Source organism: Mirounga angustirostris, unplaced genomic scaffold, assembly GCF_029215605.1.
Source record: "Mirounga angustirostris isolate CCGP_5_RB_7025 unplaced genomic scaffold, mMirAng1.0.hap1 SCAF_7, whole genome shotgun sequence".
In the NCBI taxonomy this organism is placed as follows: Eukaryota; Metazoa; Chordata; class Mammalia; order Carnivora; family Phocidae; genus Mirounga; species Mirounga angustirostris.
Genome location: NW_026991715.1, coordinates 142,553,568 through 142,581,434, shown reverse-complemented (window position 1 = coordinate 142,581,434; position 27,867 = coordinate 142,553,568). Strand labels below are relative to the sequence as shown.

General features: G+C 47.8%; 1 protein-coding gene across 4 annotated transcripts; it reads left to right on the top strand.

The window, feature by feature from the left end:
- Nucleotides 1-168: 168 nt before the first annotated feature.
- On the top strand, nt 169-27,867 carry OTULINL (OTU deubiquitinase with linear linkage specificity like). 4 transcript variants are annotated; one of them, XM_045863400.3, is made up of 8 exons: nt 172-380; nt 20,022-20,181; nt 20,271-20,302; nt 20,400-20,491; nt 21,262-21,411; nt 23,416-23,544; nt 24,429-24,698; nt 25,852-27,867. In XM_045863400.3, exons 1-8 carry the CDS (start codon nt 317-319, stop codon nt 26,023-26,025), a joined length of 1,071 nt encoding a protein of 356 aa, XP_045719356.1. In that variant the 5' UTR covers nt 172-316; the 3' UTR covers nt 26,026-27,867. The 4 variants fall into 4 exon arrangements, with proteins under 4 accessions (XP_064452911.1, XP_064452912.1, XP_045719356.1 ...); XM_045863418.3 differs by lacking the exon at nt 172-380 and adding an exon at nt 8,793-9,362; XM_064596841.1 differs by lacking the exon at nt 23,416-23,544 and having other exon boundaries at nt 169-380.

The window sequence follows — 27,867 nt, the reverse complement described above, 5'->3', positions numbered from 1 at the left end:
GAGCTCCCAAGAGGTCTCGGGAGGAGCGGCTTCCCACGCCCCGCTCTGCACGCGGAGCCGCGGCGGACCCGGCGGGTGCGCGGAGGCCCCGCCCATCTCTGCCCAGGCCCCGCCCCCCTCCGTCGCGGCCTCTCATTGGCGGCCCAGCGCGTCAGTCGGCCCCGGCTCCCGGGGCGGGAGCGCGGACCGTCGTCCACAACCCGCGCCTTGTGAGCCTGCCAGCCGCGGGGAAGCGATCCCCGGCGCCGGGGGGCGGCCGCGGCGTCTGACTGACCGACGGGGGAGGCTCCGCGCCCGTCCGCAGCGCGCGGCCGGCATGGCGGCGCAGAGAAGCCCCCCGGGGGCGCGGGAGCGGGAGGGTCCTCGCGCCCCCGCCGCAGGTGGGCCCCGGGCTGGGGACGGGGCGGGGCGGGGCAGCGCGGAGCGGGCGGGGTCGGCGGGCAGCCTGGGGCGCGCTCTCCTCCGCTGGCCGTCGGCGCAGTCCGCGGGCTTGGGGTGCGACGCCCGTGCGCTGAGGGTTGGAGGGTCCGGGGGCGCCCCAGGGCAAGGGGGGAACGAGCTGCACCCCGAACACCCCCGGGAGGGTTTGAGCTGCAGTCGGGGCCGAGGGTCGCATCGCAGCTGAATAGGAACTATGCCGTCGGGAGGCAGAGCTGTTTGGGTCGTGGCTGCGAGCCACCTGCGGAGGCGGGGAGGGCAGGTTCCTGGGAGGAGGGAGCCCGTCCTGCGGGCTGGAACGGGGTGGGGGGCACAGGCAGCCGCTGGGGGGCCGGGCCCTGCCGCCGAGGAGAGGCAGTGTCCCCTTCTCGGTGTCCCCTCTGAGAACCTGATTGTTGTCGGGGGAGTTGCGGGGCGGGGGGAAGTTGACGGGTTTCGCGCTTTGCTGGTGGAGGATGTGGCCCACACCTTCGCAGCAGTCAGGACGTCTGAACAACAGAGAAAACTGGCTTTTGAACAAGAAGGTCACCAAGGACAGGAGCTGCCGCACAGAATGGCTCGGGTCGCGCGCTCAAGTATGGGCGCTGAGGTGGGGGCGCCCCCCGCCCCGTGTCTCGGAGTCTCGCTCCCCGCGTCGGTAGCTGGGGTAGAGGTGAAGGCTGTTTTCCTTCCCCGCCTTCAGCTGGCAGTCCCAGCTCCGAGGAAGGTGGACGTAGCAGCTTCTCGGTTTTGAGCGCATTCCCGTTGCGTGTTTGTCCGGTGGCCACCGCCGGGGCGTGAGCCTACTGGTGATTTGGGGGGAGCGCGCCTGTTCACCAACACAGAGCTGGGGCTCGAGGTACTGCAGCGTTTATGGGAAGTCGGCAGGTGCCAGGACTGCGTATTAATTGGGGTTCTTGGTCCCAGCAGGAACTTTTGATTCACACCTGAGCTGCTGGGTGTGGTGGAAACAGTGCCATTCTGGCAGTCAGGACATGAGTTCTCGACCTCATTCTGCCCAGCACTGTGTGTCTAGAAGGCACAGTCACTCTGGACTTCTCATGGATGAGGACGTTGGGGTAGCTGATCCATAAGGCGCACCCCCCCCTCCCGTCTAGAATTCTATGATTGACTTACCTCCCAATCTCAAAAGTTTGGAAAATGAACTCATTTTTTCAACCTTTCTGCACCTTGAATTATTATAGAATTCGCCAAATATTTCTTCTGGGTGTATTCATTTGAACTTTTTATGATGTGATTCCTTCCCCCCCCCCAGTTTGCCTTATTTTGGGAGGGAAAGCAAAGCTGGGAATGGAGGTAGGCCTGCGAAGGAGAAAGCTGGTTTGGGAGGCAGAAAGATACCTACTCTGGGCTTAACCTAATGGCCAGGAATTTTTCCTTCCAATGCATCAAGTTCAAGGTGTGCCAGCACTGTGAGCCCAGAAAATTCTTTCCTCAGCTCCAGCCTATGGGGACTGCAGATGGTGTGCAGCAGTGGAAAAATGTGATTCAAGGATCAGGTTATGGAAAACTTTTTTTTTCCCTCCAAAACATAATCCATAACTTCTGAGGACTAAGGAGCATAGTTTCCCTTCTTTACAGGTGGTATTGGGGCGGGGGGATTTTTAAGGCAGTTGCCAAAGGTAGGATGGGGGCAAGTTATTTTTACCTACCCCTCTTTTGGTAAGAGAGAGACTAAGGTTCACTTCTGAGGTAATAGCAAGTGCTAACAAGTCACACTTGACAATAAAAACCAAATGGACAGCAGCCGGAGGAAGCCCACAGAGGGGGTAGGGATGGAAAGAATTTTCTGGCAGCCATTTTTACTCTTTGTAAGTGTTTGGATATTGAGAATCATGAACTAAATATCTGTGCACAATATGATGGGAAAGACACTGTCAGAATTGGAATATTAGACAGGGAAGTGGCACCCAAGATGATTTGGTGCAATGCTCCGAGGCCCCAAGACTGGGGAGGAAAGAGGAAGCAGGGGAGACCCGCCCACTGGAGGAGAAACTCAAAATCCTCAGCATACCTTTGGCAGTCAGGGCGCTTGAAGAGGGCATGTGCTTCCTGGCTCGTCTTGCCTCTGGCCAGCCTCCGGGTCATTAACTGTTATGATTAGTTCACACTCTGCTGTGGTTCTTCGCCAAAAAGACTGCCAAGTTTGCAGCCATGTCCTCAGGAGCTGCAGGACCCCAGGGTGGTCCCTGGCTAGCCGGGGGTGGCAGGAATGCCCAGTGTGGAATGGGGGACCCAGCAGCCAGGTCCCCTCCTTCCAGCTACACATAGAGCAGCTCTGCTTTTTCCTCCCCCCCTTATATGCTGTTCTGAGTAAGATTTTGTTTGGGGAAAAGAGTCTAATGCTAAACAGAAAGTTTAGAAATCATGGTAATGGCCAGTATTTTTGGAATTTTGCTGTTGGCTTTATTCCATGGAAAGAACTTAGAACCATGCCTGGCCCACAGTAAGCAGTCATTATTATCATTATTATCTTCATACTTTCCTTTTTTTGAAAATATTTATTTAGTTCAGTTAGCCACCATATAGTACATTAGTTGTTTTTTTTTTTTCTAAGATTTTATTTATTTATTTGAGAGAGAGAATGAGAGAGAGCATGAGAGGGGGAAGGGTCAGAGGGAGAAGCAGACTCCCTGCTGAGCAGGGAGCCCGGTGCGGGACTCGATCCGGGGACTCCAGGATCATGACCTGAGCTGAAGACAGTTGCTTAACCAACTGAGCCACCCAGGCACCCAGTACATCATTAGTTTTTGATGTAGTGTTCAATGATTTATTAGTTGGTATAACACCCAGTGCTCCTCACAACACGTGCCATCCTTAATACCCATCACTTGGCTACCCCAGCCCCGTCCCCTCTGAAACCCTCAGTTTGTTGCCTGGAGTCCATAGTCTCTCATGGTATGTCTGCCTCTCTGATTTTCCCCCCTTCAGTTTTCTCTCCCTTCTCCTATGGTCCTCTGTGCTATTGCTTATATTCCCCATATGAGTGAAACCATATGATAATTGTCTTTCTCTGCTTATTTCACTTATCACAGTCCCTTCCAGTTCCATCCATGTTGATGCTAATGGTGGGTATTCATCCTTTCTGATGGCTGAGTAATATTCCATTGTATATATGGACCATATCTTCTTTATACATTCATCTGTTAAAGGGCATCTCGGCTCCTTCCACAGTTTGGCTATTGTGGACATTCATCATTTCCTTACACCGTGAGGTGGTTGTTATTTTTATCTCTATTTTATTGCTACCAAGTCACATACAACTTGTACAAGTTTTCCCACTTCCCACATAGACTTTTCTACTAATTAAAAGATGTGTTCCTCAAAACCATGGAATACATTATTCCAAAGCTGTTCAAGGATGACTTTATGTACAAAGCAGATGTTTCTGATCCACCAAATGCAGTCTTTGCCCCGTTCCCCTGGGCAGTCCTAGGTACCACACTGGGTAAACAGGTGAGTTTACCTGGTGAGCACTTCTGTGTTTAAAGGGAGTGTGGGCAAATCAGAATGGCTAAGGACCAGAGAGCTGGTCCATGGGAAGAAGAATGATGAGGATTGTGGGGCTCATACATTCCCTCCTCAACACGGACTGCTAAGGGGTGCTTCCAATTGTGATCTTCTTCTAGAACCAGAGCCGTCAAAGACTCTGCTCTCCAGGACCTGAACAATGGGTGGAGGGGGTGCTAGCAGTGGTCAGTGGGTGCCAAGGAGGAGAGGAGTGAGTAGCTGGGGTTCTTTGTGCGCTAGTTGTAATCTTCAAGAGAAATATTTTCCATCTTTAAAAGATAGTTTGAGGGCTTAGGAACAAAAACTAAGCAAAACCCCAACGCTGCAATTAAAAACATGCACAACAGAATGTTTAAAACCAAATGGTCTGTAGTTGGTATTTTTTGCCAGCCCGTTTGCCCCACTTTGATACTTTTACATTTCTGTGAGATGGATTTGATGCCAAACACAATGTAAGTTTAGTAGCAGGTGCTTTAGCTGAGTCGAAATCCCAGATTGGCACAGTTATGCACTTGAAAATGACCTTTCACCTGGCTTCCTGGCGTGGGTGGGTGCTGTCTCCTGTGTCTCTAGCACCACAGTTGTCCTTGCCACGGAAAACAGTGGGCATTCGACGGAGACACAGCCCACGGATAGTCTTAGGTAATCTTCACAACCACCACTCTGACGGAATTTGCTCCAAGTTTCCAGCTAGTAAGTGGTGGCCAGGATTCAAGCCTGGCAGCGTGGCTCCATCCAAAACCGATTCTTCACCATCCACCTCTTCTGTCTCCTGAAACTCGGTTCAGGATTATACCTGAGAGCACTCTGGTGTCCGGGTTCCCTCCCCACATTTCAGTTCTTCCCAATTAAAGTTGGGTTATCATTTCAATACCCCACTGTTGCTCCATGTAACTCACAGGTCTGGGGGACAAAAGAAGTGAGATTGTGAGAAAGTCTTCATGATCGAGCTAAAGCTTCCAACATACATGGTTGCTTTTTCTTAGCTATGAAAGCCCCTGCATCATCTTGAGAGGAGTGAGTAAGTTATTGGGCCCGTGGATTTGACCTTTTTCTTCTGTCCACTTGAAATCTCTGGTAAATGTGCAGTTACTTAAAACAGCATGCTTGGGCGCCTGGGTGGCTCAGTTGGTTAAGCGACTGCCTTCGGCTCAGGTCATGATCCTGGAGTCCCGGGATCGAGTCCTGCATCGGGCTCCCTGCTCAGCAGGGAGTCTGCTTCTCCCTCTGACCCTCCCCCGCTCTCATGTGCTCTCTCTCTCTCTCTCTCAAATAAATAAATAAAATCTTTAAAAAAAAAAAAAAATAAAACAGCATGCTCTCAGAATCGAGTTGCTTACATGTTTATTGATTTGCAATTAACTTAATGGAAGAACAGATAAGTGTTATTTCACAATAAATCAACAGAGAAAAGGTTTTGTTTATGCGCTTTTTTGCCAGTAATCTTTTGTTCTGGTTATACCCCATTTTACTACTTTCTCATTTCATTGGAACCAGAAGAGACAGGTGGCATCATGTTTAAAATAAGAGGATGATAAAATGCTTATGTTCATTTCTAGGAGACTAAGGACTGTTGTCTGGTAGCACTGTTGCTGGGATTCTCAAGTAATAAGCAAAAATCTTAGAAACCAGAGCACTTGGGTGGCTCAGTTGGTTAAGCGTCTGCCTTTGGCTCAGGTCATGATCCCAGGGTCCTGGGATCGAGTCCTGCTTCGGGCTCCCTGCTCAGCAGAAAGCCTGCTTCTCCCTCTCCCTCTGCTGCTCCCCCTGCTTGTGCTCTCTCTCTGTCTCTCTCTTTTCTCTCTGTCAGATAAATAAATAAAATCTTAAAAAAAAAATCTTAGAAACCGTAGCACGTAAAATGCTATGCTCCGTGAATTTCTGAATTAAGAATTTAGCAGTTAGCCTTTTGTTGTTGATTTAACCAGGTATCGATGACTTTGAGGCTATGTGGGATTGTTGGATGGTAGATATATGGTAATTTAAAATACCGTATTAGCTCTCTCTCTGCTTGCCCTGTAGTTGGCTTTTATGAATATTAGGGTTAGCCTTCTAGCAGAGGGAAAAGTAATGTAATTGGAATTTGGTTCCTCAAGAGACCCCCTCCTCCCCAATCCAGAGAGAGGTGGAATCTGATTCCACATCAAGGGTTAACTGTCGAAAGGAGGGAAGCCCACTGCCCTCTCTTGTTCCGGGTACAGCGGACTTGAACGCCCTGCTCTCTCCAGGCCTGGGACAGCTGCAGGGGGTACAAACGCAGTGGAGGTGGGTGAGGGAGCTGGTGGTGGGAGCTCATCAGGCAGTGGTCTTTGAACACCTTGTGTCTCTCCTCTCAGCCCTGGAGTCCGTAGTCCCCCAAATTTAGGAGAAGTGAACTAAATTCCTTCTTGCCTGGTAAAGAGAGACCTGGCCCCTAGGTCTTCACATAACGCCTGGTGCACCATGGCCACACCTGTGGACCTGTGACAGGAAGACCTCACCTTTCCCGTGAGGTCTCTAGAGTGACAGGAAAAGTGAGTGCTCTGTGTCTTCCAAGTCGTGTGTCCTGGGCCACTGGGCCAGGTCGAAATGCCCCAGAGGAAGCAGGACAGCTGACAGGAAAGAGACGCGGAAGAGGTGACCAGCCCGTGCGCTGTGGGCTACGTCTAATCGGCCGCCATCCTGATACAGAGGACTGGACGGTCCTGATGCCAGCAGACAGATCAGCTCTTTGGCATTTCACTTGGCGCTTTAAAAATGAGCTTGGAGGGCGCCTGGGTGGCTCAGTTGGTTAAGCGACTGCCTTCAGCTCAGGTCATGATCCTGGAGTCCCTGGATCGAGTCCCGCATCGGGCTTCCTGCTCGGCAGGGAGTCTGCTTCTCCCTCTGACCCTCCCCTCTCTCATGTGCTCTCTCTCATTCTCTCTCGCTCAAATAAATAAATAAAATCTTTAAAAAAAAAAAAACTTAAAAAAAAAAACAACTTAAAAATGAGCTTGGAGTTCAGTTTGCCGCTGAGGATGCAGTTGACCACTTCTCTTGAAAAGCAGCTGTAGCCAGTGGTGATATGAGGGTAATACTGCGGGGTCCCTCGGCCCTGCACCTGAAGCCGTGTCAGACTTGGGCGTATCGTTTCCTTCCCCTGCAGTCCCAAGTAGAGAGAAAAGCCACTCGAACTGAGAGAGGGTTTATGAGACCAGTGTTCTCCACGGTGTCTCCCTCTGCTTTGGTTGCTAAGTATTGGCTGAAGTCACTTTCGTTAAACTCAGCTGGCTGTTAGGGTAGGGGAATTGTGCGGCCAAGGCTGCTGTTGACCTGCACTGTCTTGTTCTTCATGCTTTAATATTCCAGTGTATTCTCCCATTTATGCCTCATCGGTTGATTCATTCAAAATGTGGAGCCTGTAACCTCTGAAGGTGCGGTTCTCCTTCTCCCTCCCTCCCAGGCTCCTCCTCCACCGTCCCTTTTTAAAAAAAAAAAATTCTTGCTGTTTTTGGAAGCTGGTCGCCCTCCACGGAAGCCCCGCTGTGAGAGATCTGTAGAAGTGAGCGTGGACTTCTAACGGTGGGAGTTGTTGCTGGCACTTGTCACGGCCTCATGTAACTGCTGCGTGTGTTCAGGGCATCTTTCCTGTGGTGCAAGTTGTGGGTAATGTTTTAAGTGTAGTTGAACTTCAGTTGTTTCACAACTACTTAAAATCCTGTGCCTTGTGCCTCAGTGTGAGAACTCCTTCGACACCATGCAGAAACCAGTTACCGTGAAGAGGCCTTTAGTGGAGGAAGGGACCTTGCAGCTGAGGGCCTGGCCTCCTTATGCCTGTTGCTAGGGGAGGCAGCTGAGGGCCAGGGTCGCTCAGCTCCCTAGGACCAGACTGCGGGTCCCTGAGCCCCTGGTGCTGGCTCATTCCTCTGCCTTGAACCACTTCACGTTCTCATTTCCTGCTTTGTGTGTACATGAGTGTCATTAAGGGAAGAGAAAACACTGGTGGCTCACTGTTCCTGACAGGTGTCGTGTTCCAAGTGAGAAGGGTGACCACAAGGTAGAGGCTTTTCGTTAGGATTCCGTATGGCGGAATAACAGAACCACCCCAAATAAGTGCATCAAGTTTATTTCTCTCATGTTCCAGCTCAAAGGTGGCTCTCCAGGGCTGGGATGGGCTCCATGGTGTCAGGGGTCCAGCTCCTCACTTCATGTCCACCATGCGTGGCTCCCATGACGAGCTCCTTCGTGGTTCACGATGGCTGCCGGACATCAGGTACCGCACTCACGTTCTAGCGAGCAGGGAGGAAGAACAGGGAAGACACCCCGCTCTGAAAATTGCACATAATGCTGCTTACGCAGAATTCACTCGTGCAGCTCCACCCAGCACCTAGGGAGGATGGAACGTAGTCTTTGTTCGGGTAGCCGTGCATCCTGGTAAAGTCAGGACTCTAGTTCTCTGGAAGAAGAGAGAATGGATACTGAGGGAAGCCGGCAGTGTCTGTCTTGGAGACACAAGGCCTGGATCCTGATTACGTGGATTCATTTTACTTATTCAACAAGTATTTATTAACCGTCTACTCTGTGCCTAGGCACCGAGGAAGCCAAGCGCAAACAGACACAATCCCAGTCCTTAAGACGTATACCTATGTGGGGAGACAGACCCTGATCAAACACAAACGTGGTTGTGTAAACTGTGCTAAGTGCTGTGAAGGGAAGGGACACGGTGTGCCCAGCGAGTAATGGGGACTTGAGCAAGCCTGGGGGCGGGGGGGGCGGGGGGAACGGGTCAGAGGCTTTGCCCCAGGAAGTGACCTTGGAGCTGATAGCTGGAGACTGAGTAGAGTGGAGGGTGTTACAGGCAGAAGAAAGAACTCAGGCGGGAGGCCGGTGTGGGTGCTCAGGGAGGAACTGACAGCCAGTCCTCTTGAGCAAGAGGCAGCGGGGAGAGAAGAGGGAAGAATTAGGGTCAGCCTGCGTGGGGCTCTGGAGGGAGGGCGACCGTCGGCGGCGGCCTGTCTGGCACGACATTGTCCCGGGACATGGAACTTTTACTGCTAAAATTGGGAGAGTCCCAGGCAGGCCAGGATTGCTTGGTCACCCTTGCTGGAGGCCACAGGAATACTTGGATTCCTTTATTATGAACTTCAGCCAAGTCCCTTCTTAGACAGACATAGCCCTCAGCCGCTGAGACACCACTGGCTGGTAAGACGTCGCCCCTCCTACTGGCCGAAGGGAAAGAGGCACAAAACAGGCAACGCTCCCTGTGGTTGGAGGGCGTGACCAGTGAGACTTTAGCTGGCATGATTTCTCCTGAGAGGAATTTCGGAGATTACTTGGCATGTGATGGTATATTATTTGAGATAACAAAAGGGCCCAGGGCAGAGGAAACCCGTACTCCGCGGTGGCCTGTCTCAGCGCTGCCGGTACATCGGAATCACCTGGGAACTTAACCAGTAAGTCAGAAAATGCACAGGTGGACCCAGGGCAACGGAGATCGGCTCCATCCCAGGGCCCCTCAGGCGTGGGCGTGCGAGTGGGTGGCTGGGGATCTTGCAGAACACAGACGCTGCTTCCTTGGGGCCCGCGGATCTATATCCCTAAGTGCCCAGGCGGTAGTGATGCTGCTGTCCAGAGACCTCGAGTACAGTGTCTGCAGTGTTTGATGAGAGTTTTGGAAGCCACTGGTTTCTTTTCCCGGAGAGCAGAGCTAAAGGACCACATAGAGGTGCATGGGTCCGTGAGAGGAGAGAGGAGGAAGACGCCAGGAGCCCGGGGAGGTTCCGCTTTGTGCCGCCATCAGGGGTGGGCCCACCTCAACTTCTCAGTTGGTTCCTAGGAGTTGTGGGTTATATGATGTGGCTGGTTCCTGGTTCCAGAGGAACCGGCTCTGCGTGGTTTCTGGTTAGGATGGGGCAATAGGAAGGTGATGCACCATTACCTCTCTCACACCTTTAGAGGCTTTTCCAGCTCACTTCACTGGCTGCTAGGATTTGAGTCTTTCCTACAAGTAAGAAAACCAGGGGCACCTGCGTGGCTCAGTCGGTGAAGCGTCTGCCTTCCGCCCAGGTCATGACCCCAGGGTCCTGGGATCGAGCCCCACATCGGGCTCTTTACTCAGTAGGGAGCCTGCTTCTCCCTCTGCCTGCTGCTCCCCCGCCTGTGCTCTCTGTGTCAAATAAATAAATGAAATCTTAAAAAAAAAAAAAAAAGAAAAAACCAAAAATAATAAGAAAAGCCAGAAAGATTTTTAAATAGGAGATGATACACCCATTGAATGTAAAAAAGCAACAAAAACAAAAACAAAAAAACCCAAACAAAGAAAAAATACCACTGGCTACAGAGTGGGAAATGATTTGGGGAAGGGAAGCCAATTAGAAGGATTAGTAACCATTAGTGACAGAGCCCAAATGGGTCTGATTAATGGAAAAATCACCGCAGGGCAGAAACGAAGAGTGCTTCATCTGAGTGTACCTTTAGTTCTCTCGGTCACATTTCATAAATGATTTGTATTGGGAGGTGGAAGACAGGCTTAATCTTTAAAGGTCTAAGAGTTGAGAGAGCGCCACCAAAGTCCTGGCGGGCAGTGAACCAGGTCCAAGAACACGAAGTTTAGTGGGGACACGTGTCAGCTCCAGGGTCTCAAGCACAGAACCTGCACGCGTGATGACCTCCTTGCTTCCCTTCCCAGGTTCTGAACCTGAAAGGTAGCCATGGGAGTCAGAGAATTTTATTTTTATTTTTTAAATTTTTTAAAAGATTTATTTATTTGAGAGAGAGACAGAGAGCGAGCACGTGCACGAGCAGGAGGGGCAGAGGGAGAGGGAGAGAGAATCTCAAGCAGGCACCAGCACAGAGCCCCACGTGGGGCTCGACCTCAAAACCCCGAGATCACCACCTGAGCTGAAATCAAGAGTCGAGCGTCTGACTGCACCACCCCAGTGCCCCAGAGTCAGAGACTTTTTAAATGTCAGCTCAGTGAAAAAACCCACACGTCCTAGTTGTGTGGCCAGATTGGCTAGCTGAGCAATGCCCGAAGTGAGCTCACCTCTAAAAGGTTAGGCCCAAGGGCACCTCTCTGCCAGCAAGGGAGGAGGGGCCAAGCTGAGTGGGTTCTTCCAAACCTGCCCTCAGACCAGCCGCTTTCCCTCGGGAAAGAGTCAAGTGAGAGAGGGCTGGGGCCGAGGCCTGAGCAAAGTCTCCAGGAAAGCCCTTCCAGCTGGAAATCCGAGAAGGGTGGGATGAAAGCGCCAGTCTGTGTCTCTCCCTTCAGAGGCTGGGGAGACATACTCCAGCAACAGGTCTAAAGGGCTTTACGTTGATGGCAGGCTTAATGCGAGCTGACGGCTTTTTCTTTCGCAGGTATGCAATACTAACTAATACAATCTCAGGCTGTATGCATCCTTTGAGTGAATCATCTAGAACAGGGTTTGGCAAAGCACAGTCCCTGGGCTGAATCTGGCACCACTCAGTGTTTAGATGGTCGGCCACCTAAGAATGGTTTTGACATTTTTTTTAATGGTTGGGGGGAGAAAAATCAAAAGAATACCGTTTCCTCACATGTGAAACTTATATGAAATTCGGACTTCAGTGTCTGTAAATAAGTTTTCTTGGAACACAGCCCCACTGCACACTGTCTCATACTTGCTTTTAGTCAGGGCCAATTTGAGAACTTGGGACAGAGACCAGATGGCTGGGGAGCCTAACATACTTTCTCTCTGACGCGGTACAGAGAGCTTGCTGAGCCCTGACCAAGAATGAAGGGGTGGTCAAGGGTTTGCATTGTCTCCTGGGTGGGTCACACTCAGGACATTGTGTTCCGCCCCGTGGCCTCACTGTAAGTGTGGAGTGGATTCAGACGAGGGTGACCCTGACGATGAAGAGACACCCTCCCCCCACCCCGAGACTGTGTCCTATGAGGACTGGTTGAGACCACAGGAATGTTTAATCTAGGGGAAAAGCAGGCACAGTGCAAACGAGGGCTGCCTTTTATGTCCCTGCTTGTTGATTGTTTTGAATTCTTGGAAGAAAATTGCTCCAGGAAGGCAGCTTGGAGGTTAATTCAAAGGGCACTGACCTTGAGTCAGAACGTGTTGGTTCAAGTTCAGACTTCTACTCGCGTTCCCTGGGCTTCAGGTTCTTCACCCCAGAGATGAAAGGTGCAGGCGACAGCCCATCCCGCGTCCAGGTCCACAGTGACTTAAGATTCAGCTTTCACCTCAGAGGTGTCTTCCGACCGGCAGGGGACACGGTCATGGAGACACCTCACCGACCTGCAGCTTGGATGGAGTGCAGAGGGAGCACCAAGGGGAGGGATTCGCTGGGGGCTGGTGTGCATCGGACCTCGGAGAACAAGTAGGAGCTCCAGCCCCTTCACCCAAAGCATTCTGTGATTCCGTGAAAGACTTAAAAGGTGTCGTGTAGAAGGGCAATCCCACAAGTTCCTCAGGACTCCAAGTGATACCCTTTCAGACCCGACCACACAGGTAACATCAACATCTCTAACAGGATCTAAAGGCCCTGCTGCTCTGAGCCTGGCCATCCTTCCCTTTCTTCCCTTGCCTTGCGGACTCTTGTCCGTCCCCTGGGCCTCCACTCTGACTCATGCTGGCCGAGGTCAGGTACCGATGTGACCTCTGTTGCTGGGAGCCATGTTTCTTTGGAGCAAACACAGGAGGAGGGGCCAGCCTTGCATTCGCAACAGTAGCATCAGCTTAGCCCACAGGAGGATTGTTTTGAATTCTTGGAAGAGAACTGCTCCAGGAAGGCAGCTTGGAGGTTAATTCAAAGGGCACTGACGTTGAGGCAGAACGTGTTGGTTCAAGTTCGGACTTCTACTCGGGTTTCTTGGGCTTCAGGTTCTTCACCCCAGGATGAAGGGCGCAGGCGACAGCCCATCACATGCCCAGGTCCACAGTGACATTGCGTTCGCAACGGTACCATCAGCTCTTGGCCCAGGGCTCAGCCCACAGGAGGAGCTTACTCTGTTCATAGACTAATGGTAGACTTGGATCAATAAAGGGAGAAATATTCCAGAAAAGGAAATGGTCTCCCACACACGGGAGTGCGTCTGCACCCCCAGAGGTGGAGGGAGATTGCAGCGGGGACTCAGCCAGGGAGTTTCCGGGTGCCTAGTGCCTTGGCCCTTATAAGCACCGGTGTGTGGCTTGGGTGTAATTTCGTTCTGACCCTCTGTTATCACTGATGGTCATCTCCGTTGGGGAGACCTTTTGGGATCCCCGAAGCTACGTGATTTGGCTGACGTCCAGCAGCTAGGCTATGGCAAAGTAAAGACAGAGTCCCTGGCTTGTTCGGCTGAGTCATTGGTCTCTCCCGGGCCAGGGAGCCTGCCTGGCTGGCTAAGTTGATCCTGGAGTGCTGAGATTTCTCAGAGACGGCGTTCCAACTCGCTAGGACCCGGAAGCCTCGCCCACCCTCAGCTCTTGTGTTTTTAGAGTTGCGGGGTTTCAAAATCCCCTACCCGTGATTAGAAAATTACACTTATCTTTTAAAGTGATGGGTTGCAGTTAACACCCCTAAACTTGTGTCCAGTAAGTGAAAAAAGTCTCAGAACTCTGACATTATTAAACACACACACACGCACAGTCCTGTCGGGGTTTGGCAAGAAGCGGTTTGCTACTGTCCTTCCTGACACTCAGTTGAACAGGAGCCTTGGGGATAGCATGCCCAGTCCTGCGGGGATTGGGCTAGAAGCCCGAGTGGGTTGCCTGACAGGGCTACAGCTGAATGTCTTACTGGTCATGGCTTTTGAGATAAAAACCTTTCGCTTGGTGGCTCTCTTCCTCAGTGATTCTGATCTTGCACTTTTGGGTTATAGCACTTTACTGAGTGGAAGGCTGTCCTTTTTTAATGGAGCAGACTTAATACCTGAAACACAAAAGCATACAAAGACTTTTGACCTCACATTTCAAAGATTTGTTAAGAGGACTTTTTTTTTTTTCCTGAATATTTCCTCCATAACTGATATAAAAACAAACAGCTAACCTGTGAATTTTCAAGAACCAAGACCGTTAAAAGCCAGTCTTTCACACTTCCATGCTGACTTTTTTTTTTTTTAAGATTTTATTTATTCATTTGAGACACAGAGATACAGAGAGAGAGCATGAGCAGGGGGAGAGGGAGGAGCAGGCCCCTCGCTGAGCAGGGAGCCCGATGCGGGCCTGGATCCCAGGACCCCAGGATCATGACCTGAGCTGAAGGCAGATGCTTAACCATCTGAGCCACCCAGGTGTCCCACGTGCTAACTTTTAAAAACTCTCTAGTCGTCTGCTCCGTACTCCGCATTACTTAGAAACCTCGATGGCCTCACAGGTTTGTTCTGTATGTTTGTCATTCTGCTTGCATACTGTTTATTTCATTTATTTAGACTAACATGTATTATTTTGCTTGATTCTCGGGTCTCTGAATTTCTCAGAGCTAAGCTCTGAGAGAGGCGACCCCCTGGAGGATGGAGGTCTGCCTGCCATGCGGGCATCCAGCTCAGAGGGCCTCGTGTTATTCTTTTTTTAAGATTTTATTCATTTATTTGAGAGAGAGAGCATGAACGGGCTGGGGGGAGAAGCAGAGGGAGAGGGAGAAGCAGACTCCCTGCTGAGCAGGGAGCCCGCCATGGGGCTCAATCCCAGGACCCTGAGATGATGACCTAAGCCGAAGGCAGACGCTTCACTGACTGAGCCACCCAGGCCCTCTGGGCCTTGTGTCATTCTTCGTCCCTGCAGAGAGACACCCCCCCCCCACACACACACCAGGGTGTGCTGAACCCGGGGAGTGCAGGCCGAGGCACCGTGGGCCTGGACAAGCCGACCAGTAGCCTTCCCTGACAGGAGGGCATCGCACCACCCATCCACCATCTCCTTGAGGATAGAGCAGATGTCTTTCCACTTCACATCCTGCCAGCCCAGCGCCCAGCCCAGCGTGGGGGGAAGAAGGACAACCGAGGAGGGCCTGGCGGGGGGGGAGGGGCGCGGGGGGAGGCCTTCCCAGACCCGCCTGTCTGCTGTACCATTTGGCTTCTGATTGCACCTCTCTGCAGCATTTCCCGCCCTTGCTGAGAATACCCCCGAAAGCCACATTCACTTTTTTGAAGGGGGCAGTGTTCCAGGACTCAGCTCAGAAAAGTGTGATAAGTTTACCAACACCTCTGAAATGGCTGTGTCCCTTGCTTGGTCACAGCTGCCCCTAGCCCTTCACTGCCCTCGACACAGAGTGTGCAGCTGTCCTGGGACCTTTCCCACGGGTCCCTCTGCATCCTGATCCGTCCGTAAGTCTCTCTCGGGCACTCTGTCTCCCGGGTCCTGATGAGTAACTGTAACCCGGGATGCACGCAGGTGGAAGAGCCGTTGTAGGCATTAAATTCAATTTAGTATCTTTTACCTTAAATTTTAACAAGAGGATTTTAATGCGTGTATTTCTACACTCCCTCTGCTCTCAGGCATCTGAATTAAATTGCCTTTTACATCTTTTGGCTCAGGCCTAATGTCCCCCCTCCATGGCCCACTGGGGAGCCCCTGATCTGCTTCAGGAGAAAGTCATCAGCCAGACGCAGCTGGCTGTGTAGACAGACGTGTGTAGGAAGAAGGGGTTGGGAGGGAAGTAGAGGCAGGAAGGGATGGGCTCTCTGGGCCCGGGACACCCCTGGAAGTTTTGGGGGTGAAGGAGACACTGAGGAGTTTCCACGAGAAGGAGCCCAGGGCTCCCCACTGGGACTGCCATCTGCATAATCACCCTGCTTCTGGCCCTGCAGTGTCTTTTGGTTTTGTTTTCAGGGTTTTTTATTGTTTTTTTTCCCCTTTTGGTTTCCTGTTTGAATTATTTCAGCTTTGGTACATTTTAGAGAATGGAAAAAATTCTAAGTAGAATTTTACCGCAAAAAAGTGGCTTTCTCTCTCTTTTTTTTTTTCACTTCTAGTCCTGGTCTCTATCTGCCATATATAGTTTGAGTGGTGGCAGATGAGATTTGACTTTCAGATAGCCGCCTTGTTGACTTCGGGAGACTCTGGTGCCATTCCTCCAGGGCATCTGAGCAACTTAAGTGCTGGTTCTTTCGACTGTGTGGGTTGGGGTCTCTCGCATGTCTTCGTGCTGAAGAATGGGGGGTGGGGAGCAGTGAGGCCTAGTTAATCCACTTTCCAATAGGACAGATGTGCATGGTGGCCTCATTTCAGCCACCACCCAAGTGGTCCATTCCAAACGTACTAAAATGAAATTTTGTTTTTTCTCTCTTGACTAACATGGGTGAGGACCAAATTCATAATTCTGGCAGGAGAGGCTTCATTGCCAAACCCGGCCCCCCATCCCCCCGCCACTCCCATGTTGCTTGTCCTTGTCCTCGACCCTCTTTGTATATCTTTTCCCGCTGGTTGCCGGGGTCAGCATCGCCCCAGCGACGGGAGGGGAGGCTGGCGGGTCACTGCTGAATCCTCCCTGGTGGGCTGGCGGATGGGGGACCCAGTGAAGGTCCTGACATGGGAAATTTTATCCCCTCTCTGCTGTATTTGGGGAAATGAGATTTGACTCATGAGATCATCCAAGACGTGATGATGAGTTTTCCGCGAGGCACCTCATTTGTGGTGTTCTCATCTATGGCTGTTTTTTTGAGTTATATATAATCCAGTTAGTGACACGTGGGGGGAGGTGGGGAGATGGATTTTAAGTCTGTCTTTTAAGAGTCTTAATTCCACTTGCTGTAGCAAAGCCGATTTGAAGATTGACTCAAGGGCATACTTCATAGGCAGGAGAGCCAAGGGATTGGGCCTGCCGCTCGGGCTCCACATTGCCCTGGCTTTGAATCTCAGCTTTACCGCTTACGTTTCAATCTTTCTCTCCTGTGCGGCTTCCTCATCTGCAAAAGAAGGGTGGTTGGACTAATAGCAATAAAAATAATAATGAACATGGACTTGGAGACTCAGGGTTTGCCAGATGGCATGCTCAGCGCTTCCCTAACATTTCCACCCCCCCCCAACGGCTCCCGAGGCAGAACCTGCTCCATCCCCCATGTTACTCCGTGGGAACTGGCGTGCGGTCAGCACTCCGTGGGTGCCAGGCACTGTTGCCATCCCCAGGCTGAGAAACAGAAGCTTAGGGAGGTGAAGTCACCAGGGCATGAGCAGGGCTGGGTTGGGGCCCTGGGTGGAGGAACGTCTTCAGGTGCATGAGGGAATGAATTCCTATGGAGCATATAGCATGGCTCTGGCAGATAGCCACACTCAAACTGTAGCTGTTTTAGCGACCAATGAAGCCATACACTTTCCTACTAAAGCACTGCACTTCTCTCCTTAGATGAAGAAACCCCACTCCTCGTAATGTCATCGTATCTTGTACGAACCCCTCAGGGTTGTCTATGAGCTGCAGCTGCTCCTGTGGGACTTCTGGGGTCCCGCCCCCAGGTTGCTCCCTGGCGCCCACACCAGCCCCCATGATTATGCTCCCGGGCCCTTGTTGGGTTAAGCCACTTGACCAAAAACTGTACCAGTTAGGTAGAGGGAGGCCAGGAGTGTAAGCTTGTATTCCAGGTTTGCACGCGAGAGGCATACTGAGCCCTCATGTGTTTGTTTTCTGATAAGTTGATCCTATCTCCCTTTCTTGGGTTGGAGGCGGGGTTTAATTTCAGGGTAAAGGCAGTAGGGCTAGGGAAGTGTGTTGTACATGTGGGGTGGGGTGTCAGATGAGCCATAATCTGTAGGGGACCCCTTGGAGGCCCCAGGCAGCTGCCAGAGAGGCTCATGCTCAGGAGAAGGTGCTGGTTTAGGGGGTCTCAAATCAAGTGCCCCAAGGGGCCTGCCAGGAACTCAAAGGATGCCAGGGGTTGGTTAGAGTCTGGGACAAATGAGAGCAGGGTGCCCCATGGAGGAGGCAGCAGCCAGACCCCACCTCAGTGACTTCAAGCCCTCCAAGTCCACACAAAAATGAGCACGAGCCAGTGGGAAATGGGCAGATGCTCTACAAGTCTCTTCCTGGAAGAAGAAATGTGAATGTGTTCCTACAGAAATGCAGACTATAGAGAGAAATCACAACCAGGACCCAGGATCGGGGTGGAGGGAGAACGCAGGTGCTGGGACATGTGATGGGGGGGGTTAATTGATGGTTTGTTCTGGAAGGCACTTTGGCCATAGCTGTCAAAACTAAAAATGTACACACCCCTTGATCCAGAGTTTCCTGTTTTGAAATTATCCTAAAAGCTACCCTGAGCCCACAGGGACCGTTGGAGGATAATGTCTGTCTCGGCAATGTTTGTAAGAGTGAGAAATGGAAAACAATCCAAATGGTTTATCACTACGTACATATGTGATGGTCTGTCTTTATACTGAAATATTATGCGTTCTTTAAAAAGAAGAATGTAGATCTATATGTAGTGATATGAAAAGATGTCTACTTTGTATGAAGAGAAACAGCAAACTGTAAAATCATGTGTAATATTCCATTTTTCTAGAAAATGTTTATAAATACATGAAAAGAAATTATGTATCACCTAGACAAAATTCTAGTTCTTGCTGAGTTTAAGGATTTACTAAAAGTATTTGCATAGGTCAGAATTGTCACAGTTGGGAAATCACTCCGAATTAATAAAAATCTAAATTATAGATGTAAAGGCAGTATAGCTTTACATTTTTAAACAGCTCCCAAAAAGTTTTACTAAATAGCTAGGCAGGGCTAAATATGTAATGAACAGCTAATGAATTGTTCTGAACAGATGAGTACCTGTTTTTGAAAATGCCCTTTTAAGTCATTGTAAGTGTGTCTATTCTTATTTACTGGTAACTTTATTTCTTTTTTTCTTTTTTGGTTAACTTTATTTGCTGGTAAATTCTTTCCTTATGAGAGTTTAAATGTATATCAAATATCCATATAGTCAAAAATGCTAAAATTGGGGCGCCTGGCTGGCTTAGGTGGTGGAGCACGTGACTCGATCTTGGGGTCGTGGGTTCAAGCCCCACGTTGGGTGTGGAGCCAACTTAAAAAAAAATGCTACAATTGCAGATCCTGAATTGCTGAGGCTTTTACTGCAGTCAACCACTGGAATTTTACTAAACCTTGTGCCAGGGAGGGAATGATTTCACAATGAACCCCGGGAGGTTTGGCCACTATTCAAAAGTTCTCTTCCTCATTTGTACTTCAGCGTTTTACATGCTCAAGCATAACACAATTGGGAATTTGCTGCACATAGTAAAATACTCTAAGTATCCAGTTGGAGCTCTCTGGCCCGTTCGTTCTCCCTGGTCACATCAGGAATGGGAATGTATGCCATACACAGCACACCTGTCCCCACCTCACTGCTCTTCTAAGGGGTGTCCAGCCTGCTGTTTGGGTCACTCATTATGTGTCTGTGAAGGTGACGCTGTCTGTTATGGCTCATCATGATCTAAGAATGTCCAAGTGGGCAGAAGCGCCTGGTGGTGGCATTGCTGGAGGCCCCCTGGTGCCGAGCAGAATTCCTGGAACCATTCTTGGCTTCAGCAGATACACAGCACGGTGCACGCATGCACCGTGCTGGTTCTGAAATCATCTCATTCCATCTTGCCCCAGTGAGGTCCGCGTTTTTCCCAATATTACAGTCAAGACAATTCAGAGGAGAGCAGTCAGGTTTCCCACGGTCACACAGCCAGGGTAGTAGAGGCAGGTTTTGAACAGGTCCCAGGGATTCTGAAACCGATACTCTTTATGGTTATTGCTGGTAAATTCTGTGGAACAAAGATATTCTTACGTAGAACGTTGATTATAGGAGAACCGGGGGTTTCTTTAACTTTCAGATTGAATTTCTCAATGCTTTAAAAACTGTTTATGTAATCAGGGGCTCCTGGGTGGCTCAGCCAGTTAAGCGTCTGCCTTCGGCCCTGGTCACGATCCCAGGGTCCTGGGATCGAGTCCTGCATCGGGCTCCTCATTCAGCAGAGAGCCTGCTTCTCCCTCTGCTTGTGCTCTCTCACTCTCTCCCTCTGACAAATAAATTAATAAAATCTTTTAAAAAATAAAAACTATTTATGTCACCAATGATAGACACTTTGCAGGTAAAATTAGCCAATATATTTTCCCCCCTTAAATAAAGCAGACTTGTGTAATTGTGATGTGCCTTTTTTTAAATTATTAATTTCTTGTAGGAAGTGACCAAGCTCACTCCTGGATGCTAGTCACCAGCCAAGCTTTAGGTACTGTGTGGAGAATAGCAAAGGGGTCAGTGATGTTGGCAGCTTCATGTCTGGTGGCCGCCCTCTGCTACTTCAGGACGATGCACTGCAATTTCGGGCACTGGCTGAAATGGTAGGTGGTCAGATCAGCTTCCAGTTTCACGAAGAGACCCTTGCTGTTCAAAGTATATTTTTTATATCATTGTTCCCTTTATCTTTTAGGTGGATTGGATATCTGCAGAGAAAATTCAAAAGTAAATATTTTCATATGTTATTTCCAAGGTGCAGAGAGGGTTCAAGAAGGGTGAGGAAAGGGAAAATTAACTACCTTTTCTATTTGATTTGGTCCAGGGAACCTCAGCGTGGAGGCGGAGGTTGATCTGCTCAGTTACTGTGCGAGAGAGTGGAAAGGAGAGACACCACGTGCCAAGCTGATGAGGAAGGTGAGTCTGCTGATACAGGTCATGGATGGTACAGAATGCATGTGTGAAAATCAGGAAGCAAACGTTGCACTCTGCTTTACGAAGCCCAGAGATCCGCTAACACCAGATGTGCCACGAGGAACAATTGTGGCTCTCATGATAGAGCCGAGCAGCTGCCACACGCTGGCTTTGGGCTGTCACCTGGATAGAGCGAGGGCCTTTGAGGACCTGGACGAAGACGTAAATGGGGCTGTGATTTCAGGAAATTTGAGGGGGGCACTCTTTTCAGCTCCTCCTGCCAGGCCTATGGCCCATCTCCACATGCAGGGGAGACTTCTGTCCTTGGAGGGATTAGGCACCTGGATGTAAAAGATTTTGAGGATTTTTAGAATTGCCCATTGGACCAGTCTTGGTAAATATTTCCAGCAGTCCTATCCAACCTTGTCAGCAGCGAGAAAGTTTTGTTGCAAGTACTTTTTAGCATGGTCTTAAATGTATATAGTATTTTTTTTTTTCCACTGTGGTCAAGTTATACCATCTTCTTCCCTAAATGACATTCCCTGGCCCTGAGCTTCCGGGAATTTATCAAATGAAAGAGCAGGACTTGGACTCACTACACACTGAAGTCACTTTAAAATGACTTGTGGTCGCATTCATAATTTAGAATTGTTTTCATTTTTGTTGTCCACTTTATTTGGGAGTCACACCTCAGTGGCAGTGCAGTGAATTCATTTTGCTTATTCTCTCATCCAGAGGAGTTGAAAACCAAATTCTTCTTTTTGTGCGGACAGGCTTACGAAGAGCTATTTTGGCGGCATCACATTAAATGTGTCCGACTAGTAAAGAGAGATAACTATGATGCTCTGAGGTCAGTGCTGTTCCAGATATTCAGCCAGGGCCTCTCCTTTCCATCCTGGATGAAAGAGAAAGACATTGTTAAGGTACGTCCACACACTGGAAACGTGGGGGAACAACGCGTTGACAAGCATTGCAGTGCAGATGGCTGGGTCTTCCGTGGGTGGCTCTGAGATGGAAGGAGCCTTCAAAGGCCCTACATACCCCGTCCGTCTCAGAGAGGCCATCCTACTCAGTCTTGTTTGTTTTTAATGTCACCATCTTTTCTCAAGAAGGGCATCTGTCCTTCGTAGGCAAGGTGGTCTACTAAAATTCACTTTTTTACTCTACACTTACTCGAGTTTTGACAAACACGTAGAGTGCTCCAGAGATCCCCCCTATTCCTTTATAGCCAACCCTCTCTCACTCCTAGCCCCGGGTCACCATTGATAGGTCTTACGTTTTGCCTTTTCCAGAATGTCCAATCATGGAACTATCCAGTGTGTAGCCTTTTGAATCTGACTTCTTTCATTTAGCAAAATGCATTGCCATTCATCCATGTTCTGTGAATTTGTAGTTCATTCCTTTTTATTGTTGAGTGGTGTTCCTTGACGTGAGTATGACGCAGTTTGTTTATCCATTCATCACTTGAAGGACATCTGGATTATTTCCAGTTTTTGACAAGTACGAATAAAGCTGTTATAAATATTTCCATACAGGATTTTGTCCTTTTGGGCAAATGCCTGGGAATGAGATTGTTGGGTCATGTGGTAGGTGTAGGTCTAAGTTCATAAGAACCTGTCATCTGTTTTCCAGTGTGGCTCCGCCATTTTGCATTTGTACCACTAATGTATAAGAGTTCCAGTTGTTCCACATTCTAACCAGGATTGATTTGGGGTTATTTGTAGCCATTTTGATAGATGTGCCCTGGTATCACTCTGCTTTTAGTTGGCATTCCCCTAGTGTGGAAGGATGAGTGTCTTTCCATGTGTTTATTTGCCATCCATGTTATCTTCTTAGAGAAGTGTCTGTTCAAGTCTTTTGCCCATTTTTATTTATTTGTTTATTTTTAAATTATTATTTTTTGTTTTATTTTATTATTGACTGAATTTTGAGAGTTCTTTATATATTCCAAGTACAAGTGCTTTATCAGATAGTAATTTGCAAATATTTTCTCCCAGTCTGTGCCTTTTTTTTTTTTTTCCATTTTAAGAGTGTAAGGTAGTACATTCTTTTTCTCTTTCTTCTTTTTTTTTTTAAGGCAGAACATTCTTGATGAACAACCTGAATTTTTATTTTGAATGTAGGATATTTAATCTAGGATATATATTTAAGGATGGAGGAGCAAGGAAATATAAAGTATATGTATATATATAGCTATACATGGTCTATTTCCTTACCATTTTTTAAATTACACTTGTTTTTATTAGTTTCATTTTATCTAGCAAGTACTTGTCAAGTGTGTGAGGTGTGCTAGGCCTGCTGCTACTTGCTGAGGACAGAGAATACAACCAAGCCTCTGGGCCCCCCAAGCTCAGCAGGGCAGGAAAATGGATTAGATCTCTTCACTGGATCAGAGGCTTAAGTATTCTGTAATCTTATTAAATCCCAACAAGGGTCCTGTAGAATGGGTAATATCGTCCTTGATTTATGGTGGCAGATGAGGCTAAGAGGGTAAATAATCTGCACTGGTTGAGCAGCCTCTCAGCTGGTAAGTGACAGAGTGAGGGTTGGACCCCAGAGTGCCTCATTCTAAAGCTTGTGTGCTCTCTGACGTACTATGATATTCTAACATTGTTTGGGTAAAAATAATTTCTAAAGGGATATACCCAGGCAGTTTGGGAAGTGTTTTATGCAGAAAGATTGTTTCCATAGACATAATCTTCATGTAGGTTTTCGTCAGTTGTAAAATAATAAATTAAAAATCCGATCCAAATCACTTAATCCACAAATCTAAAAGGAACTATATGCTTTTATTTAACTGTTGTTATCATGTTTTTAAACAGAGATTGCTAAGTGAGATAAGATCATGCACCGTGATGACGTACTCTAAATTGTGCGTCATAAATGTTGAGGTACTAATCATGGTTGGCATCTACTTCCTTTTCAAGCTTCCTGAAAAACTGCTCTTTTCACAAGGTTGTAATTGGATCCAGCAATACAGTTTTGGTCCTGAGAAGTATACAGGTTCCAATGTGTTTGGAAAATTACGTAAATGTGTGGAATTATTGAAAACACAGGTGAGTGTTTGGGAGAACAAAAGACTAAGAATGAAAGCGCACACCCCAGCTGTAGCGACTCTTCTCTGTCAGGCGTGTCACTTGATGCCACATAAGGAGGACACGTGGCCAGGAGCATCTCTTCTAGGAACTGACGATTGGCTTTCCTATTCTTTGTTCACCTTCCAAGTAATGAACGAGCAATGTCGTACAGACAATTAGGTCCAATATGGGTTAAGGAGACCTTTGTGGGCTCTCTGGGAAGCCTTAACAATCATGTACCTGTTTCCCCTCAAAAGATGGGGTGCAAGGTGCACACAGCGCACTCAAAAATGCACTTCTGGGATGTGCCCTATTAATAACTTGGGCACAGCACAGATGCTATAATTTGAACTAAGAGTTTTTCCTGCCTTTTAATAGACGCAGATTTTGGATTGTTGAAATGGATCCTCCATGGTAAATACCATAACATTTCTGTGCCATAGTCTCATGTAAAACTGATATGTAAATAGTCATTGTGAGGATTCAGTGAGTTAATACATGTGGAGTGCTTTAATCTGTGCTTGGTGAGTTAGTATGAAGGAATGCTAGTTAGTACTGTTTGTCTCTGGATTATCTTCTGTGTGACCCAACTATCTTAAGATGTCTTAGGAAACTAACTTGCGTGGCATTTTACCTAGTTGGTGGTGCTTTTTTGAAAAATGTTTCATTTTAACTAGTTTGTGATTGTAAAAGTAATACATACTTGTGGTTAAAAAAAATCAGGGTCAAAAGTTATAAAATGAAAAGTTAAAGTTCCCCTCTATTAATCTTTGGTTTATTTTTTAAGTACTTTGAAAAATTATGCCATGGTGTAGGAATTCACCTTTCCCCTGTTAATTTCCCGTTTACATCTGTATTTTTAGTGGACTGAATTAAGTGGAATTAAAGATTATCACAAGAGAGGAAGTATGTGCAACATCCTTTTTTCTGATGTTCTTCTGGAATATAAACTGTATGAAGCTTTAAAGTTTATCATGCTATATCAAGTCACTGAAGTTTATGAACAAATGAAGACTAACAAGGTCATTCCCAGTCTTTTTCAACTCCTGTTTTCCCGGGAAACATCATCTGACCCTTTAAGCTTCATGATGAACCACCTGAATTCTGTGGGCGACACATGTGGACTAGAGCAGGTAATAGGGGCAGAAGAATCCTGTGTGTTTGATTCAGGATGATACTGACAGTCCTTGAACACACAGGTGTTTGGAGTTTACTTTCAGCGGTGATAAAACCCACTGCAAAGAGGGTTTTATCTTAAATCCTTAAAAAGAAGGAAAAGAAGAGCAAGAAACCTCACTGCTCCGTGCTGTTTGCTGTGTGTCTGCCCAGCCCTGTGGCCGGGGGGCCCCAGTGTGAGAAGCCTTTCTAACCTTTCACTCTGCCTCTCAGATGGTAGTAGGTTCTCTCACAGCAGAGTTGAACTAGGAGGAAGTCCTGTTGGAAAATGAGATGAAGTTTGGGAAAGCACTTGGTTACTTACTAAAGATAAATAGACATTATTGAAAAATTTTAGGGGCACCTGGCAGGCTCAGTTGGAAGAGCATGCAACTCTTGATCTCAGGGTCGTGAGAGATTGGGTGTAGAGATGACTAAAAACAGTAAATGAACTTTAACTTAAAAAAAATTACTGAAAAATTTTAAATCCGGGGATGCCTGGGTAGCTCATTCAGTTAAGCGGCCAACTCTTGATACCGGCTCAGGTCATGATCTCAGGGTTGTGAAATCGAGCCCCGCATCAGGCTCCATATTAGCACGGAGTCTGCTTCTCCCTCTCTCCCTGTGCTTCTCTCTCTGCTCTTCTCTCCCTGCTCATGCATGCTCTCTCTCTGTCAAATAAATAAATGAATAAAATCCTAAAAAAATTTTTTAAATCCAGAGAATACTTTTTTATCCCCATGGTAAAGAGGTTTTGTTGTGCTTTGCTGTCTTAGGCAGTGCACAAAATTACCTGCATTTTTATAAAAAATGGATATAAAACTAGTTGGAAAACAGTGTGATTTTTTTATTCTGAGCATTCCTTTATTTTTTATTAGTTTTTTTTTTTATCCCCCCAAACAGCCTTTCCCTGTAATTTTTTCATGCTAGTCTACAAAGATGTTCCTCTGCCTTCCCCTGCCTTCCACGTCATGGGCATTTGTTCGTGTCTGTGGCCCCTCAATGGTTCATGTGTGGGTCTGTAAATAAGCACATTACTCCATAAGCTGCAGGAGAACACGCTCCCTCTACTGGTGGGGGACAGGGAGTTGGAAATGTGTGTTTGTGATCTCTTTTTCATCTCTTCTCCAGATCGATATGTTTATTCTTGGGTACTCCCTTGAAATAAAGATCAAAGTGTTCAGGCTGTTCAAGTTTAACTCCAGAGACTTCGAGGTCTGCTACCCAGACTTGCCGCCCAGGGAGTGGCCAGAGATCTCCCTGCTGACGGAGAATGACCGCCACTACCACGTTCCCGTCTTTTGAGTCCAGTGTGGACTGGGTACCAGCTCTCGCCAATGGCAGTGGTCCTACTTTCAAGGAAAGTCCAGCTGGAAAACCAAAGCTAGCATCACAGCCATTGAAAGGATCAGGACCTTCTTCCCTGGAGGGGCAGGTGCACTGGACGCAGGGGTGCACGGATATCCTTTGTTTTCCAGCAGTTTCCTCCAAAACAGCCTCACTAATATATTTGTGGGTTGGTGGTTTGACCTTGTTCATATGGGCTCTGGCCATTTCACATGCAGCAGGCATTTCAGGGCACAAGGACAGTAAATTTGGGCAGTACAACACCAGGAAAAAATCGAGAGGAAAAGGGGAAAAGGACTAACCAGGAAAGACTTTGTCTCTAACCTCAATGTTCTCGTTAGGAACCTTGTCTTTGACTGATTCTGGATCTTCATAAGCGTGGCCTTATTTTAGAAGCATTACCTTCCCTGGAATCTTTATGGTATATTGATTTTTCTAGAACCACTTGATTAACTGTAAAATTGTGTGTGTGGGTGTACACACATATATACATGTGTATACATTGTATAGTTTTATATATACATATATGAACACATACACACAAATAATCACTACTTTGTAATGTTGTACAGTTTGTTTTATACTGCTTTACATTTTTTTGTTACTGTTGCATCTGGCTGGTCCGATTTGTTTTATATGGATAAAAGAGATTAATTCTGTAGATGAAGGCAACTGAATGACAATTATTGAACTATTACAAAACATTGAACTGTGGTGTATTTATTTACATGTCTATTTAATGTGTGGTAGCTAGAATCATGCCACCCTAACCCCTACCATGTCTATGTCATAATCTCCAGAACCCGTGAATATGTTGGGTTAAATGGCAAAGAAGAATAATGTTGCAGGTGGAATTAAGGTACTAATCTGACCTGGAAATAGGGAGGTTATTCTGGGTTCTCCAGGTGGGCCCAGTATAATCCCCAGGGTCCTTAAAAGGGGATGAGGGAATTGGAAGAATGTCAGGGCCAAAGGGAAATGTAAAATCCAGAACGGAGAGAGACACAACATTTCTGGCTTTGAAGATGGAGGAGGGAACCATGACCGAAGGAATAGGGGTGGCCTCTGAAAGCTGAAAAGGCAAGAAAACAGAGTCTTCCCTAGAGCCTCCAGATTTTAGCCCAGGGCAATCCGTGTCAGACTGCTAGCCTACAGAACTGTAAGATAATGCATTTGTGTGGTTTAAGTCACTAGGTTTCTGGTAATGTGTTAGAACAACAATTGACAACTAACGTACTCAAGGTAACTAATTTTTGGTCATCTTTATTTTGGAAATACTTTTCTAGTTTATTTTGTTAATCTTTATTTTGAAGGTACTTTGCTGGTCTGTTTTGAATTTCAGTAAGTACAAAATGACTTTTAAAACCTTGGCCAGTGATATACTACTTCAAAGGGACAAATCCGTTCTAAGAGTGATTTACTTAACATTTTTTATGCTAACGTTTTCTCCCATTTTCATACTGTTTCCACTATAAGTAAAATAAGGGACATTAAATGCTGTGGTATATAAAAATAACATCCCGATTCTTTGGTACTGAGGATAATCAGTACGTCCAATGGTACGTTGTCCTCTACCTGCTGTCATTTCGTTTTCTGGTTGAAGAGTTGGAAAGCAGTCAGCTCAGACCAAGGGGCTTTGTGTTACCTTGATAGCCCCACGAAACGGGAGTTCTTTTCTTTTTTTGAAATAGGAGTTCTTCATTGATCTTTATAGTGCATTCCTGCTTGGAAGCGTCTATGATTTTGCATAACTCCTGTCATTTCATTGACCCTGTCGAAAGTTATCCCCATGATCTATTA

Excerpts from the sequence above, each read along its gene's own strand:
- OTULINL (XM_045863400.3), top strand. The coding sequence starts at position 317 with ATGGCGGCGCAGAGAAGCCCCCCGGGGGCGCGGGAGCGGGAGGGTCCT. Across the intron at positions 21,412-23,415 it reads AAGAGAAAGACATTGTTAAG|CTTCCTGAAAAACTGCTCTT; the intron begins GTACGTCCACAC and ends TTCCTTTTCAAG. Across the intron at positions 23,545-24,428 it reads TGGAATTATTGAAAACACAG|TGGACTGAATTAAGTGGAAT; the intron begins GTGAGTGTTTGG and ends CTGTATTTTTAG.